General features: G+C 41.6%; 1 protein-coding gene across 4 annotated transcripts in view; it reads right to left on the minus strand.

Annotated features, from left to right (window-relative positions):
• PDLIM1 (PDZ and LIM domain 1) overlaps window positions 1-27,808 on the minus strand; it is a 42,674-nt gene that overhangs the window by 7,713 nt on the left and 7,153 nt on the right. For 2 of the 4 annotated variants that reach the window (XM_072131053.1, XM_072131054.1), the window contains exons 2-6: window positions 18,867-19,018; window positions 12,009-12,093; window positions 3,490-3,560; window positions 2,254-2,562; window positions 605-756 (exon numbers count right to left, since the gene is read on the minus strand). In XM_072131053.1, the coding sequence (XP_071987154.1) occupies window positions 605-756; window positions 2,254-2,562; window positions 3,490-3,560; window positions 12,009-12,093; window positions 18,867-19,018 (769 nt within the window). Of the gene's footprint in view, window positions 1-604; window positions 757-2,253; window positions 2,563-3,489; window positions 3,561-3,808; window positions 4,000-12,008; window positions 12,094-18,866; window positions 19,019-27,808 lie in introns of all 4 variants that reach the window. The other 2 variants (XM_072131055.1, XM_072131056.1) reach the window with 1 other exon arrangement.

Below are 27,808 nucleotides of genomic sequence, written 5' to 3' on the forward strand. Positions count from 1 at the left end.
AGTTCTTGTCATGGGGCAATTATTCTAGGGAATATTGCTTAAATATTTATCAAAGTCCCTGTTCTGAGGCCTTCATCATGTTCAAGGAAAACTACCAGTAAGTTTAACATAAAAAAATTACAAAATACAAAAAACTACACAGTGTAGTGTTCTTCTGTAATCTTGACAAGCTAGGATCACCTGGAAAAAAGACTTACAATTAGCAGACCAGACCGCGGGGACAAGATGTCCTGCGCTCCGGGCTGCTAATTATTGACGACTCCTGCGTGACATCACCTCCCTCTCCCATGCTGGGAGAGGGCGGTATCTATCTTGCAGGAGGAGTGAATTCACGCCTTTTGTGTGACGTCACTTCCCTCTCCCAACATGGGAGACAGGTGCGAGAGGCATAAATACGGTAATTAGCATACTGGAGCACCGGACATCTTGTCCCCGTGCTATGGGCTGCTAATTATAAGGCTACATTAACACAAATGTATGCGACCCCCTACCCTCTCCGCTGCAATGCATGGCGCACAGGGCCGTAACACGGGGAGAGATACATATATACATATGTCTTGAGACGGCCCATTTCTATTAACCAAGTCATTTAGCGTCAGCTTACCTTTTTCATCAGTCTCTAAAATATCTTGTAACACTAAGAAGGAGGCAGATTGTCTTGGAGGTTCATTTGACTCCTGATTTTCTTGCAACATCTTGTAAACCTCAGAATCTTTTTCAATGCCTCGAACATTGGCTGGTTGTTGTGGCTCTGCACTGAATCGGACATAAAAAAGATGATCAAAAGTTTTAGTATACTGTATATATTGTTTTTGTGCCTCGCAGAGGTTACATTTAACTGGTTACAAATGGGTCTTCTACTTAGTGGTTTGTGCCTGGTGTGACATTATGGAACTGAAAAACTTTTAAAAACACAGCGTCTCCACTATGATATTTCATTTTTTGAAAAGAAATTTTTTTTAAAAAATTAGCTTTTGATTGATTTGTAATCTCATCAAACCTTTAGGTATTTACAGACTGATCATTACTAGTATACTGGAAGTGAAAAACATTTATGTAGAAATACAAAACTGCATTTTATTAAACATTTGCATATTGATGATTTTGTTACTTACTTGTTACTCATTACATGTAAACATTAATTTGGGGATATATTTCTGGTTGTGCATTGCTCTAACTGTGTAACTATATAGTGAACAATTTTCTGTCTGTTGGACACAATAAACCAATATTTGAGAGCATGAATGATGAGGGAAGGTCCAAATGTGTTGGAGTTGTAAAACTGCATATCCACCTACTATAGTCATGGCAAATACAGAGCTAATCATTGTGGATTTCAATTTTCAACCTAAAATCTGCTGCGAAAATCTTCACCAGAAATTGACATACTAAGATGTAAACATAATCCGTTTCCATCCTCAGGGACATTACACAGGGATTTTCTAGATAGCTTCTATTAGTCAAAAGTTACAATATTTGTTATTGCTATTTTGGGTAATAAGGATTTCCCTTCCTCATTAATGAGACTTAGTATATTCGAGACTGTGTATAAAATGAATTTCACGGAACGAACACAGTTTTGTCCACTGTATGGAGTTGCTTCTACACAGTAGGACAGCAGCTCGGATTTGTGGAAGGGACTCCTTGCATCATATATCACTATAATGCTCTGAACAGGGGCATAACTTGAGGGGGTGCAGAGGTTGCGGTTGCACCCGGGCCCAAGAGGTTTAGGGGGCACTTATGGTGTCACTTTCCCATATGAGAAGACTATTACTATAAACCATACATTATAGTCGGGGGCCTGGCACAGTCTTTGCACTGGGGCCCATCAGCTTCTAGTTACGCCACTGGCTCTGACACCCATCCTTGGCGTTGTGGTTGATCTATGAAATCCAGCTAGTGCATTGTCATGGATTCATGGGCAAAGCATGTTGTGTTTCTCTGCCCTTAATCTATACTTTTCCCTATTGGATTACGACGGAATCTTGAGTCCTGAAATTCACCAACAATGTATCATACATAACAGAAAAAAAGCTTAAAAACATGCATATTTGGGGAAAACAAATGACATGTTGTACATTTTATATGCATTGCATGGTAGCACATTGACACAACAAGCACATGACATTTACACTGAAAAGCAGAGTCGTCTGTGATACGAGTATTACAGTGTTATAGTGAGAGGTAAGCACTGCCAGTCCACAACACACAGCATGGTGCCAGGTAATGGTGCACACAGGCAAAGGTTACCTGGAGTAAGTTGGGTTAATGGAAGAGATCTGTCCCTGCAATGTATCCACAATGTTTTCCTGGGAATAGAGCTGTAATGGGGAGTTAAACTGGTTGTGGGTGACTTTGAGTCCAGGAATATCCACTTCCACAGGACTGTTAGGACAGATCTGTGCTGCTTGTTTTAAGTCTTCGGGTACCACTCGCACTTGATTTGGGATAGAAGAGGTGCTGTGCCTCCTCTGTATAGGTCCAGGGTGAGTACGTGACTTGAGAGGGTTATAGACAGAAGCAAGGGGAGCTTGAAACATGGCAGAGGGAGAAACGGGACTGGAAATTCAGTATTCGGTTAAAGATCAAACACAGAGAGATGTTTAAGACAATCGGGGTAAGAGAAGGAAGGAAATTTAAAAAAAAAGTTAGTAATGTGATTACAGTTGGACACAGCAATTAATTTTTCTCTAGATCCTTTCTAAAGACCCTTAATAAAGTCAACCCTCTGGTTAAGATGAGTTATGGGAGCCATTCAGTCTGAATGAGCTATGATCAAAAAGTACAAAATTACTAAAAAAAATTATTTTATATTTTAAAAGGAGTATCACAGAAATGTCAGTAGTGCCAACTACAAGCACTGATATGCTCTATACTAGGTTAGAGGGAAACTGACAGCAATTTTGACCAAAGAAAGCTGTCAACTGTGTTAGCAGCTCTGGAGATGTGTGTATGCTTTTGTGTGTTTTGCTAGCAATAGCAGGACTCTGAAAAATACATTTTTATTCCAGGATTGTAGCTGGATTCTACAGCACAGTTACTCAGGTGGGGTGATGTGATGGGTTCAGCGAAGAGATATCACACACCAGAGAGCTTCAGAATCCAGCTACAATCCTGGAATATAAGTGCATTTTCACAATCCCACTGCAACTAACAACACACACAAATTTTTTTTCCCGAGCAGCTACCCAACACTTTCAGCATTTTGGGCCATACAGATGCCATTTAACTAATGTACACTTAAATGGGAAGAGGGGAGAAAGTTGCTCTCATACACCCCCAGTGGCGGATTCTCTCCCCCAAAAGATAAGAGAACGGGGCATTGGTTGACTATGATATTTAGAAATTCAGTCTATAGCCCAGATGGCAAAAACTTTAAAAACTATATTTTTCCGACTATTCAAGCCCATTAGAAGATGGCATCAATCTAGCGCAGCTGACTGGCCTATTGTAAACGTGTAGCAGATTGTTTTAAGGAGAAAGCACCTGATGGAGCCTGTTGGAGATTTTAGTGGCTGGTAAGTCATGCTGAAAGCACGCTGAAATTTGACAGGTCTCTGGTAAATGAAAAAAACATACGGTTAGTTTTCCATCCGTCAGTCATCTGCAGAAAGCTTAGGAATTAATAGGAAGAAAAGGTCAGGATTAACTGCATTTATACACAATTCATACTGCAACAATACATTGCCAAAAAAGGAAATCACATTGTTAACCTCATTATAAAAAAAAATAGACGCCATATTAAGATTGGAGGAAATATACTTTACATCGGACAGTCCAATAGCATCAATACAAGGATACTTACACTTGACTTTGCACTGGGGCACCAGAAGATTTGGTCTCCAATGTGTTATTGAAGTTTTGGATGTTGTCGGAGGAATAGAGGCCGGCTGGGTTGTTGTACTGAGCAGTGATCACTTTGGGGGTGTTGGAAGCGGAGGCGGCAGTGAACGGCAGAGCACTTCGATTGTGTGCACCTCCTATCTGTTTTATTTCCTGCATGCAAGGGGACCAGAAGGAAAATCAGAAGTGTCTCTAACATGCATGCGTGGAGTGACAAGACAGCCAGAATTCATGCAATGCACAACACCATGACTCCATTTATCAGCCAGTGAAGGAGGGTAACCCCATGGAAGACTCACAGACCCATCACTTTAAAATAATCACATAAAAAGGGCACCAAATTGATTCAAATAGAAAATGACACTATATAACAAGAAGGTAACTCCTCTTTTGACAACACAGTTGCCTGCACTACAGGCAATAGATGATATCAGAACTTATTTTTTAGAAATCTCTCTGTAGAGATCAATGAGTCACCTCCAGGCCATTGCTTTTTATGGTCAGGAGGTTGGTGTAACATATATCGCAAAATGCTGTTACCAGAGATCTTTATATATTTTTTTATATGTATACTATGAGGGCAAATGAATGTGTGCATTTTCTGGGCTGCACAGAACGGGCTAGGATCCTGTTACTTGTGGCCTATCTGACTTCGTGCCCCCACCGATGGCCATAGGAAGACGGACCTGCCCCATCTTTTATGGTGCGGGCAGTTGGCACGTTCCCAGGCTAGTTAGGCACGGTGGCTATTGGTGCATGCACCGGGATTGTGCCCAATACAGGCAGTCCCCGGGTTACGTACAAGATAAGAACAAACCTACAGAACCTAAGTTGAATTTGTATGGAAGTCGAAACTTATTTCATATTTGTAGCTCCAGACAAATTATTTTGGGTCTCTGTGACAATTGAATTTAAAAAAATGTTGGATTGTCAAAAGAACCAGGATTAGCAATAAAGCCTAATTGCAGATGCCTTTAATAACTGTTATAGCTGTTTATTGTAGCCTGGGGTTAAAGTTCAGTAAATTACCAATTACCAGAGGTCCGTTTGTAACTAGGGATCGTCTGTAAGTCAGGTGTTCTAAAGTAGGGGACCACCTGTAGAAGGATGTAGGGCTGTGAGTTAGCCGCAGTTTATACAGCTAGATCACAGTCTAAAACAAATGTCATGTGCATGAGGCCTTATGTTATGCTTCCCTTAACAGGAGAAATGGTGTCCACTGATTTGGAAACTGATGCAATCCTATGGGAACTCAAAGTGATGAGCATAGGCACATAACTATATTATTTACATATGTCTATATACATAAACTCCAAAGACTGCGGGCTATACATGTAGGTCATTATGGATCAGATATTTGTGGAACTGCATAGCCCTTTGATGGCTTTAAAACAAGTATATAGATATATATGATACAAGGATAATACGATATGGCACTGTGGTCTTGTGTGAAAGCAGGGAGTCCTTGTATCATATATAACTATTTACTAAGAATGTAGGAAACTGCACTAAAAGTGCTCTGCCTGTGTATTATGCTTGGTGCGACAGATTCATTAAGAACGTGGGCCAGAAATCATGAATCAGGCACTTCTCTGCACTGGCCTGACAGAGTTCACCAACTTTTTTTGTGGTGCACCATTAACATAGGGCAGTGATGGCGAACCTTTTAGAGACCGGGTGCCCAAACTACAACCAAAAACCACTTATTTATTGCAAAGTGCCAGCACAGCAATTTAAGCAGTAATTTATTTCTCCTTGTTCTTTGACAACTTTCAATCGTTCAGCCTCCTAAAGACACCAACGCAGTTGAAAAGAGGAGGGCAAATTCCCCTATCATTGTAGGAAGATTCTTTGAGTCCTGTCTGGTGAACTTCATTCTAAGGTTATGACCTGGGTGCCCACAGAGAGGGTTCCGAGTGCCGCCTCTGACACCAGTGCCATAGGTTCGCCACCACTGACATAGGGCTTGCAACAGACTTGGCATGTTAAATCAGGCGCCCGGTCCGACTGGGCCGTGGAACGCCCCCTAATTTGTGTCACATGGAGACTAGCACGACAAAAGGGTCGATGCGACACAATAGCGGCGCGGACACTTCTTAGATACCTGTGCAGGCAGTTTTCACTACAAAGAAAAACTGAAAACTGGTGCAAGGCCCTTAGTAAATGTGCCCCATTATGCATTAATTTTGTCTCCATTTTCAAGATATCTGCTTGCAGTTATGTAATAGAAACGTTCTGACTGACACCATTGTTTTCCACAGCGTTTCTACCATACAGCTTATGTCGGAGGCACATGCAGTAAAGGCTACATTCTTAAAAAGAGAAAAGTTGCCTTTTGTCAATTTTAAAAGTACTTTAAGTTTTTCCAATTTGTCTTTGGCATACAACATTTCTACCTGCAGAGACACTTATGTACATGAAAGGCTTAAAATGAACGTCTCTACAAGCCGCGGTCTCCTGACATTCCTTACCTATGAGGCAATTATGGCTCCGCTACATGAAACAATAGTCCTGTTATATCTTGTGCCGGCTACTCCATTCTTATCACACCTATCTGACACACCCTGGTTATTACATCATGTCTCTCAGGAAACTGATCAACAAGGACAAATACAGCAGAACATGACGCAGCCTCAATCACAGCTCCGCCATTAGCACTGAGCTGCTGTGTATGGGAATTCACAGGAAATTACACAGTAATAAACGTTTAGCCAAAGTCTCCAGTAAAAACTTGTATTGTCTATGTTACTGGCTGGTGATAAAAGCTGAGAGGTCACAATAAAGGCCTCTTCAGTATACAAGTATTAGCCCTGGGGAAGGGGGTATTATCTCGTGAAGCCTACATTATTGTCATCTTATGCCATAAATACCTGAAAAGTGCAGATCCCTTCTCAAGTGCCCTTTCTTATCTTGAGTCCATTAACGCTGTCTACTTTGAGACCACTGCAGGCTTGATACATTTACAAAAGCATCTCCTGGCAGACACAGATTAGTGGAGCAAGTCTCAATTAAACTTTATAATTTACCCCAATTCCAGTGCATTTATACCATAACATGGCTTTTTTATAGTGTCCACCCTATACTAAAGCTAATGTTCTTTATATTTATTAGTTATCTAATAGTATGGTTTCTCAAAAAAATTAAAAAAAAATCAGGTCAAACTCAAAGCAGTCCAAACCAGGAGGTCATTGAAGCTGTGATTGACTTCCTGGAGCCCTTTCCAGAATGCTCCAGTACTTCAACCAAGTCACAGCAGAAGTTCTGCCAAGACTAGGAGGCTCTCAAAAGTAGCCCCCCTCCTGGAGTTCCGGGAAGACTCAGACCCCTCATGCTGCACCAGGGCTCTAGAAGGGCGGCTACTTTTTGAGAGACAGAAATTCTGCTTTGACCATGACAAGACACCAGGCCTTGCTGGACTTGGCTTCAGGAGGAGAGATAATGCTTCCTAAACGTCCTGGTCTCACCACTCTGACCTGGAATCACCCCATTTATTTTGCCAAGTCCATACTCAGGGTATAGAAAAACTGGGTAAGTTTGGGGTTTTGTGGTAAAACTGGGAGGTAATGAAAGCTCTATCCAACCTTCTGTAGCCCTTTCCAGCATGGTCTATTTCCTCGTCTCGGTCACGCAACATTTTCTGTCAAGATAGGGAGACTCTCAAAAGGTAGCTGCCCTTACTGAGCTCTGACATCGCCCAGGGGAATGGGTCCGCCTCCTAGAATTCCAGAAAAAACACCGCCTGGCAGAGAGAACACCTGGGAACAGCAGCTCTGGTTCACCACCGGGAGGACCGGCTCCCTCAGGCTGAGTCAGGGCTCTAGTATGGGTGGCTACTTTTTAAGGACCTGGTCTTTAGAATACAGATTTCTTGATGTGCATCTGATAGACTTGAGTTTTATAAGACACAGCCGATCTGGATTGGCAGAGCTTTAAGAGTAAGTAAAGATCAGCATCCTCAACCAATTATGAGGGTCGTGTCTCAGACTACTTCAGACTTCCTGTACGCACCACAGCTAACCCATAGTCACAGATGATAGCTTTAATGAAAACTTAGGTGAGCATTAAGATCTGTGAAAACTAAGCAGAAATCAGACATAAAACTCCATGTGCACCTTCCAACTCCATAGTGAGGTGAGCATCCACAAAGCCGGGCAGAAATAAGACCTGCCCTATCTTTTGCGCTGTGGCCGACCATGCACCATCAATGGCCACCATTTGCAGACATGTGCATGGAGGCTTATATTATAAATAATAGCCAATAAATAAAAGTATTATTATTATTTCCTTCTCAGTTCATAGCTGGTCAGTTTTCAGTGTATGTGACGTCTGTAACGTATTCTATTATTGGAGTAGAAGTTCTTATTCTTGAAGGGAACCTGTCATCAGGAGCCCTTTTTCTGGCTCCCCCATGGCTCCATAGAGATAAGTGTACACAAATAGTTTTTATATTAAAACTGGCTTTTTCCTGAAAAAAAAAAAGATAAGTTTGACCTTTCTGTATGCAGAGCTGTGTCCCTAGGGCCATGGGCGTGGTCAGCGAGGAGAGGGACAGACATGTATTACGTCCTGAGGGGTCTAGGAGATATGGGGGACATAGGAGTGGCCAGTGAGGAGAGGGACAGACATGTATTACGTCCTGAGGGGTCTAGGAGATATGGGGGACATAGGAGTGGCCAGTGAGGAGAGGGACAGACATGTATGACGTCCTGAGGGGGGAAGCGATGGGGGGAGGAGATATGCAGGACATGGGAGGTTTTTGTTTTATTTGAAATTGATGCATTACGGAATGGTTTCCGGAGGGTTGGCGGGAACCACTCTCACTGGCCACTCCCATGGGATTAGGGACACAGCTCTGCATTCAGAAAGGTAAACTTTGATCTTATCTAACCTTTTTTTTTTCTTTTTAAATCCAGTTTTATTCTAAAAACTTTTTGGCAATGTGTGCACTATTTTCTATGAGGGCATTGGGAACCTGATGACAGGTTTTCTTTAAATATTTGACATGAATTCTTTAATAATAGTCATGTTGCCATTTTTAGTACCTTAAAGGTCACAGACCATTTGCCCTGACGGAGGGTATTTTAATCCTCTGTATTTTAAGACAAGTCCTGTGTTATGTGATAATGGTACGCATGTGTTATTGTTACTTAAAACATCTGTCAAAATGAAATTTTCTTACGTCCTGAATTGCAAGCAACCAAGTCCTACCATTTCTTACCAGTGAATTCCATACAATATTTGCTAACAGGTTATTTCTTTTGACATAATTAAGAAATACAATATCAAGAGACGGGTCAATTGTTACAACGTGTCCTCCTACTATAATGTATTTCATTAAGAATTTGTGTAGAACTATAGCAGAGACATATTCGGCTACAAACTAGAAAAAATGTTTTCCATTGTATTGTTGAAAATATAATTTATGCAAAGCGTGTTCATTAGACGTAAACGCTAACCTAGGATGACATTGTCATTTGTGTTAAAAAAAAAATTGTGATTGTATTTCTCTTGAAAACACACCATGACATCAACTTCTGACTGTCAGAAGGACTTCTCTTCTATGTAAGTTACATAGAAAACACAGAAAAAAATTGAATATGAGATTGTCATTGCTGCGCTGAATAAGTAAGGGGCACACATACAGTCCAGAAGAGGTGTATAATAGTTCTTGGTCAAAAACAGAATTTCCTTGTACAAAACCAATATCAAGTGCTGAAAGGGTTAAGCATTTGTGAAAAGAATATTAGCAATGACCATACCGACAATCCCATTCCATACAGAGCTTGTGCCATGCATGTAGAAGCCATTTATTCTGCATATTTTAGAAAATAAAATATATATAGAGAGGGGATTTTAATGTAAGAAGGTAAGAACCAATATAACATGCCAGCAGCCACCCCTCAACATGCATAGTGCAACTATAGTGTCTGCATAGGTGGTAATGATAGTTGTAATTATTCTCACCATGTTAGAATAATCTGTAAAGGGGTTGCACCTAGTTTGCAGGATACGGGATAACAAGTTGATTGGCGAGGGTCTGGCTGTTGGGACACTAACTACCGTATTTTTCGGACTATAAGGCGCACCGGATTATAAGGCGCACCATCATTAAATGCCTGCTAAAACGTCTAGGTTTATATAGAAGGCACACCGGATTATAAGGATGAATGACCAGCAGGTGGCAGACCTGTGCACAGTTCAAGGCAGCTGCTGTCTGTAAGTATGGTTCATATATAAGGCGCACTGGACTAGAAGGCACACCTTTGATTTCTGAGACAATCTAAGGATTATTTGTGCGCCCTATAGTCCGAAAAATACAGTAATTAGGAGAATGGGACTCCCAGTGATCCAGAGAACAGGGGTCCTGCCACTCCATTTAGGAGTATGGAAAGGCGTGAAATTGCTGTAAACAACACTCAGGCACTCACCGACGGTGAATGCAAGTGCTATGCTCGGCAATTTACAACACACTCATACTATTTAACGAAGCAGCATGTTCGTCCCGTCGCTCCACCCATTAGTGAATTCTGGATAGCCTTTCTCTGCATTGCGGGGTCCCATTCCTGTGATTGAAGTGAGTCCTAGCCGTAGGAACCTCTTTGGTCAGTTTGTTATCCACAGTCCTGTGGATAGAGGATAACTTGCAAACTTGATACAACCCCTTAAATATACAGAATTCTGAATTATTCATTCATTCTAGTAGTCAATTGATTGCAGGGTTACGTTTGCACAACTCCATATATTTGCGAGGTCATTTAAAGGGAATTTTTCACCATGAATATTCAGTCTCATCTGCAGATAGAATGTCTTACAGCAGGAGAAGACTCAGACTGGCCTACAGGATAACAGGTAAATCTCTCGGTGGGTCCAGCATACATCATCACTATCCACCATTAAGGTATCATGCTTTTGGTAGTATTCCAAATAAATGAAAGTGTCTGTAAATAGTCATCTATACTAGAACAATATACCGTATATACTCGAGTATAAGCCGACCCAAGTATAAGCCGAGGCCCCTAATTTTACCACAAGAACCTGGTAAAAACCTATATATTTTTTTACTCGAGTATAAGCCGAGTTTGGTTTTTCAGCACATTTTTTGTGCCGAAAAACTAGGCTTATACTCGAGTATATATGGTAGTCCTAAAAATTTTTTGATTGGTAAAATGAAAGACAATGAGATGGAAGCCCATCTGAACTTAATTCAGCCAATGGCATACTTTGGGCTTGGTTGGTGGGCATCATTTTACTCATCGGAGACTTCTGTTTTTTTTTTTTTTTAATTAAACTGATCCTATTATGGAGCAGAACACGGAAGACCCCAGATAGATTGGATTATAGATATAACTGCATTTGAGGCATTGCTTCTAGGGTTTAATATGTTACCTCACAGAGTTTTAATCAAGGTGCAAAATAGAGTAACTATTGGTCTGACAGACAAACACATATGGGGGAAATTTATCAGAAGTGTCTGAGGTAAAACTGTGACAGTTGCCTATGGAAACCAATCAGAGCTCAGCTCTAATTTTAAAAACAGCTGTGGGAAAATAAAATTTGAGCTGTGATTGGTTATCACGGGCAACTAGAACAGTTCTGCTCTCAGATACTTCTAAAATCTCCCCATAGTATAGTGTCTACCTGTACTGCCACACAGGATCACCACATGTGCATGGGCCTGAATGGTGTCCTGCAGTATTAGAAATATAATCCAGGCTTTTCATTTCAGTCATCAGAATGTGAAGATTAGTGGAAAGCAGCTGTTATCGCCATAGTAGATGTGAGCAAGGTTTACACTGTGCTAAGTCACAGCTGGGCCTCATATAAACACTGGATCATTAGGTAGGAAATGTACAATTGACTCAAACCAGCGTGACGCACAACTATACGGACATGTATATACATCAACTCAAGTGTAGAATCCATCATTCACCACAAACAATGACTGCACAACCTACAATGAGCTTCAGAGTCCTCTTGCATTGTTACAGCTGAACTGGTAGAACGTAAATGGTCTTAAATAATAATAAAAAAAAGAAAAGTTGATTCATTTACTGAAAAACTACGACCAGCGCCCGATGCTCTATAAATTTCACCATGCTTCTGTTAATATTGCCCAAAAAAAGGTTGCCTGAAAATACCACAGCAAAGGGTTAATGATGTACCTGAGGATTTGTCGCTAAATTCATCTTATATGGGTTTGTTTTGCCTTCTTCATTTACAAGAGGTGACCAGATTTTAGACTCAGTCCTAGAAGTATATAAAAAAAAAAAATAGATAAAAATAAGGCCATGAAATACATTGTAAAGAATTACTTTTAATTTTATGTATATAACTATAATAACAATAATAACTCTTTATTTATATAGCACACACAGCGCTGCACAAAGCATGACAAATCAGTCCCTGTCCCCATGGGGTTCACAATCTAAACAAACTTACAGTGTGTTTTGGAGTGTAGGAGGAAACCGGAGGACCTGGAGGAAACCAACGCAAACACGGAGAGAACATACAAACTCTTTGCAGATGTTGACCTTGGTGGGATTCGAACCCAGGACCCCAGCGCTGCAAGGCAGAAGTGCTATGCACCATGCCGCCCATATCTGCATATAACCAAAATCCGACTGTCTTGTGGTTGTATGATCACATAACACGTTAAGGCATTTATAATTGGGAGTCAATAGAGGGGGACTTGACTCATCATAACTTACTACATTGTGCCCTGCAGTATATATATTGTACCTACTGCACTATCCTATGGTTTTATATCTCAGATGCTTCCAGTTTCACCACAATCCTTCTCCTGGGACAAGAATTCTCACTTAACATGGAGGAATTTTTTATTAGTCACCAACGGGTCAGGATTTCTCAGATTTCTCTCTATATACATGTTAACAATATAAAATATTAATATTATCGACTAGAGTGACCATCAGGGAAGAGTCAGGAGAACTGCATGCTCAACTGATGGTCTATCAGTCCAGTGAAATTAACAGGTTCTGCTCTGGCTACTGTAATGGCCAACTTTTGCATACACGCACACAATAATATGATCAGCCATGTTCTGTCCATGATCTATAAAAAACACACCTGAGAAATGGCAATAATGTGCATGGAACCACAATATGAAAACGGTTTCATGCGGTCAGACAACCTGTCTATGTACGCTTGGGAACATGCCAGCAGGGCTATTTGATGCACACAACGGGGCAGATTTACTTACCCGGTCCTGTTGCGATCCCGCGGTGCGTTGTCCAACAAGGACAGGTCTGCTGCGATTCATTAGGAACGTGCGCCCGAGTTCCTGCATCCGTCACTTCTGCGCCGGAGTTCACCTGCTTCTTCCCAGTACTTGTAAGTGCGTGTCTTGCGACATAATTCTAAATGTTAAATCCCGTGCGTTGTCCGAATCCGTTGGGTTGTCCAACGGCCATGCCCCCCCATTTCTGTTGCATACACGTCGGCGCCGATGCGCTGATCTGATCGTGTGCGCCAAAATCCCGGGGCAATTTGGCACAAAGTGGAAATCGTCAGGAAACCCATCGAAAATGCACTCCGTGGACCCTTAGTAAATGAGCCCCTGTTTTAGGTCCCTTTCCTGCAAACAATTTTCTTGTACTAGTGTTGTCTGGTGGACAGAACTCTGACCCATTGAACCTTTGCCATCCTAGTGCTATCAGTTTTTCATTCCCAAATTTCAAGGAAGTAAATCTGAGCTGTGAAAATCTGACCACACTAGTATTACAAAAACGCATGGCTAGATAGTGCTAGGTCTGAAACCTGACCAAACTCATGGTATGGTTTTCACTGACCAAATTCTGACAATTTGACACTTGGTTTGTTGGCAACTGGCCTTGTTTTACTGTAGACAATCTTGTGGGTTAGTGCTAGAGTTTGTTTCTCAAGCGTTCTTTCCAGAGTGACAAGCAATGGGAACGAGGAGAGTAAAATACCAATGTTAACATTCGAAAAATAAGCCAGAGTGATAAATGACAGGATGTCTTGGAATCTAAAGGAAAAAATATAGTTCAGTGTAACGGCTTATTTATAACTGAATTACTGAGCGGTGCCAAGTCATAAACAGTCTCCAGAATTCCATGAGAACAAAAAATGTTATCTGTCAGAAGAAGAGAAAATTTAAGGGACCTCTACCGATTTTTTTAAAGGCTATGCAAAGGAGCAAATAGCAATAGTATTCTGATGTTAGATCTAATGTACAAAAATATATATGGTAGTGCCGGTTCACATCCATTTCACGAAGGGAACGGCAACAATCAGTTGTGTACAAGCCAAACATGCTAGAGGATTAAGCACCTAGCACAGATTGCTTCAACCGACCATCACCCACCTACCTAGATGGTCACAAGGAGAACCATTTTCAGCAGCACTAGCCAAAATTGCCCACTACCACTCTGTAGAACTCTACAGAAGATACTAAAAATGGCTGAAAATGGGGAGGGCGGGACTGGGGGTCTGCCGTTTTTGCAATTAGTGGTCTAAATGCTGAAATCTAATGTAAAACTGACATTGTTGGATATTTCCCAGAAGCTAACTAATACACCCTACAGTATTTTTTTCCCTTTACTTGGCTTTATACTCCAGAAAATAGAAAACATAACTAATGAGATGAAACTGCTACCATGTTTTGACACAGATTAAAAAGAACCCGTCAGGCAAATTAACCCCCTAAACTACGGTAAATATATTTTCATAAACTGCCATTAGAGAGCATTGCCTCTATCCCTTCATTGTCCCTCTACATGCCTGTAAACCTAAGCAATGAGGTCCTAAAGCTGTATGCAAATGACCTGAGAAATGTCCAATGAGATTATCATATTCAAGCTGTCCAGCTTATTCATAAGTGGGCGGCACAGCCACACCCCCAGGGCTTGACTAACAGCCTGTATAATGATGTGAGGTATAATGGTGTAATGGCTCCTCCATGTGCTTCCTGATGCTGGCGCCCCCTGCAGCCTGTGTGTGTATGAGATACTCCTATACACATGACTGATAGCCTGTATAATGGTGTAATGGCTCCTCCATGTGCATCCTGGTGCTGGCGCCCCCTGCAGCCTGTGTGTGTGTGTATAGGAGAGATACAACTGCTCCAGGCAGCCAAGTTATAGCAGAACATGTCAGGAACTTGTGTAGCCGATGTCTGTGTCTCTGTGTATTAGGAGGATGCAGCATGTCAGAAGATAAAGCACAGACACCAGCAATGCTTTACTATACATTACACACAGACATGAGCAGGGGGAGGAGAGGGGAGGGGTAACAGGGGTGACATCACTGCCTCTGACCATGTGACCAGCCTCATTTACATAATAAAGAGAATATGATTTTACAATGATTAATGTATGAATTGACTAAATAAAGGCTGGGATGGATCCTTGTGAGGTGGTAGTGGTGACAGAAATAGTGACAGAGACCTGATATCCTTTAAAGATGGATTGATTGATTTATTTACTATCAGTGTTAATGATTATAATTAATAGCTTATATATGTCCCCGCTTCTATGTTTTGTCTGAATGGTGTCCAATCAGTAAAGTACCTCTAAACATCTGTCTTTCATCTGAAGTAGAAACTGCATCCCACGTGCTGATCCCAATTTCAAAGAAGGTGCTCGTTCTTGCTCTACACAACAAAAGCCAGATATCCGTGGTCCAACAGATAAGTATTCCCCTTAGAGTAACTGCCGTGGATCCTTCAGTTACGTATCACATGTTATTCAAGCACCATTGCTCCATAGGAGGAAAAGATCACCACATCGTGTAGTCGAGTACACTTTAAAGGCGAACCTGTCACCAGTGACCCTCTTTTCGCCTCCCCCATGCCCCCACAGACAATTCATAGCATATCCCCAAACAGTTTTTATAATTTATAAAATTCTGTAATTTGTGGGTAATGATATAACTTATAATAATAATAATAATAATGAAATAATAACTTATATTAAACTTTACCTAGCTCTCTGCCGGCTGTGTCCCCTGGGCGTGTTCATCACACAGCACAGAGTCCCTCCTCCTCCCGTGTAAATTGCTCTTCTTCCTTTAAAAAAAAAAAGCCTCCTCCTAGTCACTGCCGATTGTCAGAAGAGGAAGCAGAGGCGGGGCAGGCCGTGACTGGGAGGAGTTTTTGTTTTTTAAAGGAAGAGGAGCATTTTACACAGGAAGAGGAGGGACTCGGCTCTGAGATGAACACGCCCAGGGGACACAGATGAAAGGAAGCCAGGTAAAGTTTAATAAAAGTTATCATTTGATCCACAAATGACAGAATTTGAATTAAAAAAAAACTGTTCGGGGATATGCTATTAATGGTCTGTGGGGGCGGATAAAAGGGGTCTCTGGTGACAGGTCTCCTTTAATACATTACACTCTCCAAAAAATGAGGCCTTGTATAAAATCAAGATTTCATTCCATGGGGGAGCTTGCTGTTCTTAGAATACAAGCTTGATTTCATACAAAGCCTTCTAAACACTCTTTTTATTGTGAGTATAATTTATTAAAGCTACTGAAATATTTTATATGTGTACTCGATTACACTATGCGGTGATCTTCACCTCCTATGGAGTAATGATGCTCGAATAACATCTGATCCAGAACTGAGGGATCCGCGGTAGCAGACGACTATCTCCTTCTCCACCACGTGGAATGCAGTTTTTACTTCAGATGAAAGAGAGGTAGTATACTAATTGGACACTATATATATATATATATATATATTATATATGACTATATGTTATATACTCAATTCCAGTGTTAGTTTGGTGGACACCCCCCAGCTCTGTTCTGTTAAGTGAGGAGCGGTAATTGAGAATGCGGAAACAGTCCGGTAGCCTATTATTGGTTTTAACTGGTACAGGCGGTCCCCTACTTAAGAACACCCGACTTACAGACGATCCCTAGTTACAAACGGACCTCTGGATGTTGGTAATTTACTCTACCTTAGTCCCAGGATACAATAAAGTCATATAACAGATATCACAGGTGTCTATAATGAAGCTTTATTGTTAATCCTGGTTATGATGACAATCCAACATTTTTAAAATCCAATTGACCCCAAAAAAATGTCTGGAGTTACAATGATAAAATATACAGTTCTGACATACAAATTCAACTTAAGAACAAACCTACAGAACCTATCTTGTATGTAACCTGGGGTCTGCCTGTAGTTAACTTTTTTTTTTCATCTCTGTGCGTTTTTTCCACAATATAATGATACAATATAATGATTATTAGCCTTTAAGGCAGTAATACATAGGACTCCACCTATAGACCATGCACCATAGTCCTATACAGGTTTCTAAGCCCATTACAGTCTGGAGTTCTCTGCACCATGCGGACTACACCTTTGTTACACTCATAAATAAATTTCTATTGCTTCATCGAAACACATACAATCCCAGAACAAACAACACATGGCTGGGATAACGTCCATAATAGAAACTCTTACACACTGTTTATCAAGTGCATATAACCATAGTAACAACAGACACACAATAGGTGCAGCGTATAAACCAAACTCTCCAGTGATGTATTCTGTTCCAGCCACAGGGTGTTATACAGCATATACATATATGTATATATATATATAGATCCAACAGGTTGGGTTATAAGTTATTTCAGGTATTTCTCGCAATAGATTGTCCCTTTTGAAGTGTTGGATAACATTTAATTGACCATTATATAATGTGTTTGTAGCTTAACTTAAAAGGGTATTCCGTTCCGGAGATTCTCATTTCATTTAATTCATCTGCCATATACATCTCTTCAATAGGATGTGATTTAAAAAAAAAATTATCCCGTGTGAATATAATTTCACATAGAAACAAGACTGTTGTCCTTGGATACAACCACTGCGCTACTGGAATGATTGAACATAGAAACAAATAGTTTTTGAACATGAAATGTCCGGGAGTTACTGCATGTCCCACAACAGTCCTATGATAATGAACACTGAATCCAAATGGTCGGGCGCCTCGATAGCAAATGTGTGGCCACCGAGTCTAGACTGGGGGAGTGGTCGTATCCTAGGTCAACTCTCTCATTTCTAAGAGAGACAACATGGCTGCATTTAGGGGAAGTTATTTTCACACAGGTAAATGTTTTTATAACATCCAATTGAAGAAATATATGTGTGTGTATATATATATTATATATATATATATATATATATATATATATATATATATATATATATATATATATTAGATATATGGTACATTAAATTAGGTGCAAATACCCAGATGGGAATACACCTTTAAGAGTTGCACCAGAGGGGCCTTAACATTTCACTTTGCCATACAAACATACCAGCACTTATTAGGGGCCTGGCATCTTCAAGCAACACCTCTGTGTATATGGCCTCTTACCATAACCTCTGTAAGAGCCATGCATTCATATACTAAGATTCCTCATATACTGGCAGTCCCCGGGAATATGTACATGATAGGTTCTGTAGGTTTGTTCTTAAGTTGAATTTGTATGTAAGTCGGAACTGTATATTTTATAATTGTAACCCCAACCAAATTTATTTTGGTCTCTGTGACAATTGGATTTTAAAAATATTGTCATCAGAACCAGGACGAACAAAAAAACTTAATTACAGATACCTGTGATAACTGTTATAGCTGCTTATTGTAGCCTGGGGCTAAAGTACAGTAAATTACCAAAATCCAGAGGTCCGTTTGTAACTAGGGGTGGTCTGTAAGTTGAGTTTTCTTAAGTAGGGGACCGCCTGTACTTATTTTACCAGGCCTGGAAAATGAAGATATATTCCTAAAATACATTTAGAATAATCGTCATGATTTTATGGGCTCTTATCCTCCGGAAGTAAAGCTCGGGATTCAACTATTTGCTGCACTTAGATACAATCATCTCCTGACAAGTCATGCTCCTGCGTGTCATGGGGGGGGGGGGGGGCACAGGAATGTACAGACTCGTGTTATTACATGACTATAAGCCATGAAATCAGAAAGACATAGTCATTGTAACTCAAGTAGGGTTATAGTTATCATGGATACCTGCTTATTGTGAGGCAGAGGTCATCTTCACATCCTTTGATTTTGTTTTGTGCCTCTAAATGTGTCATCCCATCTGTATTTTCTCCATCAATGGCTGTGACAACATCTCCGCTACATATATCAGCCAATGCAGCCTTACTCCCCGGCGTCACCTAGAATGAAGCACAATAACCACATGCATAAGTATATAGAGGAGATCTCTGTTGAAAATAATAATAACAATATTTATTTATATAGAGCAATCATAGTTCGTATCACTTTACAAATAATGTTGTATCACTTTACAGTCTATGAGGATGAGGGGGTGACACAAGAACTTACAGTCTATGAGGATGAGGGGGTGACACAAGAACTTACAGTCTATGAGGATGAGAGGGTGACACAAGAGCTTACAGTCTATGAGGATGAGGGGGTGACACAAGAGCTTACAGTCTATGAGGATGAGGGGGGTGACACAAGAGCTTACAGTCTATGAGGATGAGGGGAGGACACAAGAGCTTACAGTCTATGAGGATGAGAGGGTGACACAAGAGCTTACAGTCTATGAGGATGAGGGGGTGACACAAGAGCTTACAGTCTATGAGGATGAGGGGGAGGACACAAGAGCTTACAGTCTATGAGGATGAGAGGGTGACACAAGAGCTTACAGTCTATGAGGATGAGGGGGTGACACAAGAGCTTACAGTCTATGAGGATGAGGGGGTGACACAAGAGCTTACAGTCTATGAGGATGAGGGGAGGACACAAGAGCTTACAGTCTATGAGGATGAGAGGGTGACACAAGAGCTTACAGTCTATGAGGATGAGGGGGTGACACAAGAGCTCACAGTCTATGAGGATGAGGGGGTGACACAAGAGCTCACAGTCTATGAGGGTGAGGGGGTGACACAAGAGCTTACAGTCTAGGAGGATGAGGGGGTGACACAAGAGCTTACAGTCTATGAGGATGAGGGGGTGACACAAGAGCTTACAGTCTATGAGGATGAGGGGGTGACACAAGAGCTCACAGTCTATGAGGGTGAGGGGGTGACACAAGAGCTTACAGTCTATGAGGATGAGGGGGGTGACACAAGAGCTTACAGTCTATGAGGATGAGGGGGTGACACAAGAGCTTACATTCTATGAGGATGAGGGGTGGACACAAGAGCTTACAGTCTATGAGGGTGAGGGGGTGACACAAGAGCTTACAGTCTATGAGGGTGAGGGGGTGACACAAGAGCTCACAGTCTATGAGGATGAGGGGGTGACACAAGAACTTACAGTCTATGAGGATGAGAGGGTGACACAAGAGCTTACAGTCTATGAGGATGAGGGGGTGACACAAGAGCTTACAGTCTATGAGGATGAGAGGGTGACACAAGAGCTTACAGTCTATGAGGATGAGGGGGTGACACAAGAGCTTACAGTCTATGAGGATGAGGGGGGTGACACAAGAGCTTACAGTCTATGAGGATGAGGGGAGGACACAAGAGCTTACAGTCTATGAGGATGAGAGGGTGACACAAGAGCTTACAGTCTATGAGGATGAGGGGGTGACACAAGAGCTTACAGTCTATGAGGATGAGGGGAGGACACAAGAGCTTACAGTCTATGAGGATGAGAGGGTGACACAAGAGCTTACAGTCTATGAGGATGAGGGGGTGACACAAGAGCTCAGAGTCTATGAGGATGAGGGGGTGACACAAGAGCTCACAGTCTATGAGGGTGAGGGGGTGACACAAGAGCTTACAGTCTAGGAGGATGAGGGGGTGACACAAGAGCTTACAGTCTATGAGGATGAGGGGGTGACACAAGAGCTTACAGTCTATGAGGATGAGGGGGTGACACAAGAGCTCACAGTCTATGAGGGTGAGGGGGTGACACAAGAGCTTACAGTCTATGAGGATGAGGGGGGTGACACAAGAGCTTACAGTCTATGAGGATGAGGGGGTGACACAAGAGCTTACATTCTATGAGGATGAGGGGTGGACACAAGAGCTTACAGTCTATGAGGGTGAGGGGGTGACACAAGAGCTTACAGTCTATGAGGGTGAGGGGGTGACACAAGAGCTCACAGTCTATGAGGATGAGGGGGTGACACAAGAGCTTACAGTCTATGAGGATGAGGGGGTGACACAAGAGCTTACAGTCTATGAGGGTGAGGGGGTGACACAAGAGCTTACAGTCTATGAGGATGAGGGGGTGACACAAGAGCTTACAGTCTATGAGGATGAGGGGGTGACACAAGAGCTTACAGTCTATGAGGATGAGGGGGTGACACAAGAGCTTACAGTCTATGAGGATGAGGGGGTGACACAAGAGCTTACAGTCTATGAGGATGAGGGGGTGACACAAGAGCTTACAGTCTATGAGGATGAGGGGGTGACACAAGAGCTTACAGTCTATGAGGATGAGGGGGTGACACAAGAGCTTACAGTCTATGAGGATGAGGGGGTGACACAAGAGCTTACAGTCTATGAGGATGAGGGGGTGACAGAAGAGCTTACAGTCTATGAGGATGAGGGGGTGACACAAGAGCTTACAATCTATGAGGATGAGGGGGTGACACAAGAGATGTAAATATTTCAAACAATGTGGACACACTGTTCCTAACTAGTAACTTCATTGGGTCTCAGCTGTCCTAAGTACAGCGGTGTACTTAGAAGTAAGGGTCCCACTACTATTATTATACAGGGAAGGAGGGCTTGGTCTTTTGTTACCCATGTGGGTAATCGGCCAACCATCTAATGGTTACGGTTGTTGGATTTCAACTTGCACAATGTTTATGGGTTCAGATGTATGAGGTGTCAGACCAGGCCAACCATAACCTAACTTTGTAAAAGTGCACATTGTCTTGCCACTTTTAGGCACAGTTCACACCTATATCTAAACATTCTGTTAGTCTGTTTAAGGAGAGAATAAGGGAAACTAAAAATGGAAGGTGAAGTGAAGGTCTTCTATTCACCAAAGACTTTAATGGATCATCTGTTACAGATACAATCGGTCCCCTACTTAAGGACACCCGACTTACAGACGACCCCCTAGTTACTGACAGACCTCTTGGGATGCTTTACATTGATCCCAAACTGCAGTGATCAGCTGTAAGGTGTCTGTAATTGAGTCTTATTGAAAATAAAATGATTACCAGAAAGCATGGCAATTGGAGAGCAGCCAGAGGGGCAACTTAAGCCTCTGTTAGCAGCTAAACACCTGCACCAGATACATCAAGAGGCCGGGGCCTTTTTAAGCAGCCTAAGCTGCCCAGTCAAAATATGGAAAACCCAGTGAATTTGATTGACTGATGATTTAATGTGCATTGGACTCTTCAAACTATCTCTAAAGAAAATTTGGGTATGTTGGGAGATATGCACGATCTCATAGGGGCCCAACATGGGCTTCTTAGCATATTATCACTAAAATAAACATGCATGCTTAGCTGTGCCGAGCATGCAAGTATAAGTCTGCTTTAGATTTATGTAGAACCTTTTCTATTATTGTGCACACAGGACACATCATGGATAAGATTCAACAGGTTATTTCTAAACCATCCCATGAAATTAGACCCAAATAGATCCAAATGAAGCAGTTTTCAGCTATTTTGGCAGATCTATCTTCTCCATGAAACCAGTAATTCTTAGGCACAGCACAGAGGCACTGCTCAGGCTTCCCGACTGTGATGGATTGGGATCTTCCAGTTAGACATGGAAATTTCCAAACATTGCTTTCTACGGCTTTGTTGTAACCTGTATTGTATGTCTTAATATGGAGCAAAGCAGCACGAACAGCGTCTGCACCAAGTATAGTCTGACTAATATACAGAAACAGCAGGGTTTCCCTTTCCTAGGGTCACACAGGGACAATATGAAAAACCACCAATTACAAAAAAAAAAGTTTAGTTATTTAGCATTTTTAATATACCAAGTAAATTATCTGATGCTACAGACCCACTGACTTACATGTAGTGTGATTCCATATTGAGTTATGGACTGCGCTATATCATCAAAGTTCACAATCAGACCTTATGTTTAGAAATAAAGCACTTCCTAGAAGGGGAGCCAGGAGGTGGAAGGTGGAAGACAAAGGCTGCTATGGTGATATAGGAAATACCGGCCAAATAACATCATCTGTGCCACTCGCACGCATACACAATCTACTGTAAATGCAACTGTATATTTTAAGAAAATGTCCTGCTGGACATTACTGCATGCAAAGTCTAATTACAGGGAATTTCAATTTTTTCCAAATTTTTAATAATGCATCTCTACCCGGACTGTGCTCTTGCCTCCATTATTGTAATCAGATGTCCAAACACCCAAAGTCCCTTTACTTAGCTGATAAGTAGGCATGCAGAGAGATGGACCCCCACAAATAGTGATTGCCTATCCAGGGCTGCCATCTAAGGGAATAGTGGGGCAGCAGTCAGGAACCTGTCCAGGGAGGGCCGGTCCCCAGTGACCCAGTATCCCGCCCTCCTCTTTACTTCACATTGTACAGTGGTGGAATATAACCTGGAAGAACACAGGTCCTGAACTGGATCTCACCTTGTAGCTTTAGCAGATGAGCATGGGAGCCACTGTGAAACACTGTGACTTGACTCCTGTGAGGGACACTGTGACTGTTGGCTAACGCGGGGTAATTTAACTATTAGCTACTTTATGACCCCTGTCACTATATTGAATACTGTGTGTGCAGATGCAACCACATTGGCTACATTGGGGGCAGTATAACTATATTTGCTACTTCTGGAGCACTGTTACCATAGTACCTACTGTGGGGGCACTGTTATTATATTGGCTACTATACTAATGCGGTAGTAATGTCACTATATTGTGGCACCGTTGTGGCACTATTGATTTATTGGCTAATGTGGTGGCATTGTTACTTAATTTGCTACTGTGTGGGGTACCATATTGGTTGCATTGGTGACACCGGTACTATATTGGATACTGTGGGGACACCATTTCTACATTGGCTACAGTGGGAGCACTGGTACTGGGACACAAAGCATGTCAAATTGGTCCCTGTCCCCATGGGGCTCACAATCCAAACAACCTAACAGTATGTTTTGGAGTGTAGGAGGAAACCGGAGTACCCGGAGAAAACCCACGCAAACACGGAGAGAACATACAAACTCTTTGCAGATGTTGACCTGGGTGGGAATCGAACCAAGGACCCCAGCGCTGCAAGGCAGAAGTGCTACTCACTCAGCCACCATGCCGCCCTTACAGTTAGTTATGGTCAATCCTAATCCTATTAAAAGATAGAAATATAGTACTGTAGTAATATTTTTGAAACCTTATTGCGACAAACATTTCATAAATATATAGTATCGTTGAATAGGAGAAACTTGTCATATTTTCAGGGTAAAATGCTTCCCTCACCTCTTAGTTTGGCTCTTATCATCTTTCCCCCTATCTGCTTTTCACTCTTAACAAAAAAAGCTCTGTTGAATTCCCCCATGCTTTCAGGATAGACAGTAGCACCCTGAGGTGTCAGAATACAGAGAAGTCTATCGAGAGGGGAAGGGAAGCAGCGAGGCACAGCAGAACATATTATTTGCTTTAAGATGTCCACACAACTACTGCCAGACATCTCTGCATGAAGTTCCTATCCCAGGACAATGGAGGATCGGGCATAGATATACAGTATTTTTCGGATTATGAGGCGCACCGGATTATAAGGCGCACCATCAATAAATGCCTGCTAAACCGTCTGGATTCATATATAAGGCGCCACGGATTATAAGGCGCTCCGGATTATAAGGATGAATGACCAGCAGGTGGCAGACCTGTGCACAGTGCAAGGCAGCTGTTGTCTGTAAGTACGGTTCATATACAAGGCGCACTGGACTATAAGGCGCACCTTTGATTTCTGAGAAAATATAAGGATTTTTTGTGCGCCTTATAGTCCGAAAAATACAGTAAGTACTGTCCCATCATATCATAGCAGGTGACAATTCACAGCATAGATCACGTAGTACCACTAGCTATTGGTGGCAGTCTTATTGCCGCCCACAATCACAGCTGTTTGTCTCCTCTGGAATAAAATATTTGCTATGGATACAGTTAAAGGCATCCAAGTAAATTGCAGAAAAACAAAGGCCAAACTTTTCAATACAAGAATGAAGTGTTCAGCAGACCAGGCCGATCTTATCAGAAACACAAATAGCTTTTCCACAAGAACATTCCTTTGTCTAATCAGAGAATGTTTTCCGATCCAGGAACGGACCCAAACTTCTGAGAACTGCTTGCGACACATTGGAAATCATTACAATCTGGGAAAACCATCTTCAAAGTCTTTCCTTGTATTTACTGCTAAGGTCAGCTCCTAGTTGTCATGTTCACTACACAGGAGGTTCCTTAACAAGCCGAGGCTATATCCTAGAAGATTGCATTGCATAGATCTAGGACTAGTATGGGATGACTATACATGGTTATGGTGTTAAGATTCTGATCCAAACAATAACTACTGTAAGGGAGGAAAAAATCCACTCCAGGATTTTCCTGTTCGATTTTTAACGCAGATTTTGAAGTGGTTTTTGAAGTTGGGTTTTTAGCTCCTACTAATCTTGGTGAGTGTTACATGCAGATTCTGCCAGAGAAGACTTTTTATACCAGCAGAAAATATCAGCAACAAACCAATTTAAAAATAAGGCAGGAATTGCATTGTATCTGCAGTTTGCATTTCCACCTATGTATGCAGCTGTTTCCATTTCCGGTTTGATAGATCACAGAACCCAATCCTGATGAATGATAAGATTCTTATCCTTAATAAGACACCAGAAGTATGTCCCTACGTAGAGTATAGATCTGAAGATGGGTCATGTGAGTGACACACCCCCTGCAACCTCTAAACTTGACTCCTCTGAGGCAAAATATGACTCTTCTCCGCTCATTTTCACATTATTTTAGAGGAGATTTTTAGTTAAAAGGGATAGATTTCACATAAAAGAGGGAATTCTAGAAAAAACATTTGATACCCTGCCTTAGGGGGCTGCTAGTTTAATGGGGTAAAATCCGATGATCGCGATTCCCGGGAGCTGACGCATTCCCTTTAAACAAATCTGTAGGAATCAGGAATTTTCTATAATACATTACGGACATTACAGAGTTCATTTATCTTTAGTCAGGACATTTGTGCATGTCTTTTTTTTGCTTTTTATGGGTTTTGGTCTGGTTTCATCTATCTTAGAGCGTGATATATCAGGCATCTGTGTCTGTTAATTTTTTTTTATTTTTAAAGTCGCAGATTCTTCTGTAACCCTCTTCTAAACGTGTGCCTGTGCCTGCTCTGGACTGGAGTATCTGTAATTTGTGCCAAAATTTGGCCTTTTTTGTGTCTCCATATCTGGATTTTAAAGATATATAAGACGCAATACTGAGGACACGGCGCATCTAACTTTGTTGGGCGAGTGGAAAAGTAAATTTGGCCTTTTTTGTGTCTCCACATCTGGAAAAGAAAAAAAGTTTGGCTACAATATGTAAAATATAAGAGAAAAAAATAAGAAAAAAAAAAGCCAAAGTAAAATGACCCCCATTAAGTTTCAAAACAGACTTTATAAAAAGAGAACTAAAATACCATAAAGGGGCAGGGGAGGACGGAGTCATCCTCTTACGTTCTTAGATCAATGCCACTTGAAACATCAAGGTGCAATAATACGGCTAAGTAAATAAATAAAGACAGCAATTTACACTACATGGATGCGATGACTGCACGGATTGTGTGCTTAGAAGGTTGTGGGGTTAACGCAAACAAGTTTCACATTGTCATGAGCATAGCTGAGGAGCTATTGTCACTCTTCCTGTTTGTCACCGTGTACTGAACATTGTCACTTTTACTGTTTACTCAGTGACTCAGAGCTCCATGTAATGCTGAGCGGATCTGAGAATGGCCGTAAAGAAACCTGCAGCTGGGGCATGACATCAATTCACCTTCCAGGTGAGCTCATTGTCTTGCATTAGCCTCTTCTCATATACATTGTGCTAAACTAAACTAAAGTCACTCAGTATCAGAAAGATCTGAATGCAAAAACACAAAACCCATATATTATGTCAAACTAAAATCTAGGATTAAGATCTTTTATCCATGATTACAGAAACGGTGTGTAAATGGCTCCCCAGATCCTTACACCAGCAGTTGGTATATGGTGGGTCTCAACAGCAAAAGGCAGGATTGAAGTGGTGGTCACCATGAGGTCTCCATATTGAAAACTAACCATGGTCTAACCCCAAAAAGAACCTAGAACTTTCTCTAAACATGACACAGAATGGTTTCTGGGACACCAAATTCTCTCCTGCTAAACTACTGGAAATGGACCGGGCATTGGAAGAGGTATGTAATGAAGGTGCCACCTGTGTCTGGATGATGGACAACGAAACTGTGGGAGAAGCTTGAGCTTGTTGTCCTCCCCACGTGCTGTCTGTCTGAGCCTTCTGGAGTCTGTCCCCCATGTGTGCCAAGTCCTCACACAACCACTGTCCCCAACACCTTATAGAGCTAGATGCCAAAGACACCGCTAATTCTTGGCCATGAAAAAGACCATTCACATTTGTTTTTAACAGCCAATTTGCATCCGATCTTTCATGAAGAAAATGGATGAATCTCAAGACTGTATCCAAGCAAGGATCAATTTTTAACAGATGGCACTTGGATGCCATTTGAGACCCATCCGTATTTTCACTGATACCTTTGACTTTTATTGGACAATGGATCAGTGAAAACAATTTAGACTAGGACTTGCTCTACTTTTATACAGAACATGTGAAATAAAAAGCATTGCATTTAGTGCAGCCATTTGCATTCTCAGAATCTGTCCACTGGGCAAAATGCTAAAGGGGTAGTCCCGAGATTAAAATACATGACTGCTTTCTTTTAAAAACAACAACACATCTGACCATGGTTTCTTCCGGTATTGCAACTCAGCTGTAAAGAGATGAAAAGGGTTAGTTGCAATACCATGCACT

This window comes from Engystomops pustulosus, chromosome 11, assembly GCF_040894005.1.
Source record: "Engystomops pustulosus chromosome 11, aEngPut4.maternal, whole genome shotgun sequence".
In the NCBI taxonomy this organism is placed as follows: Eukaryota; Metazoa; Chordata; class Amphibia; order Anura; family Leptodactylidae; genus Engystomops; species Engystomops pustulosus.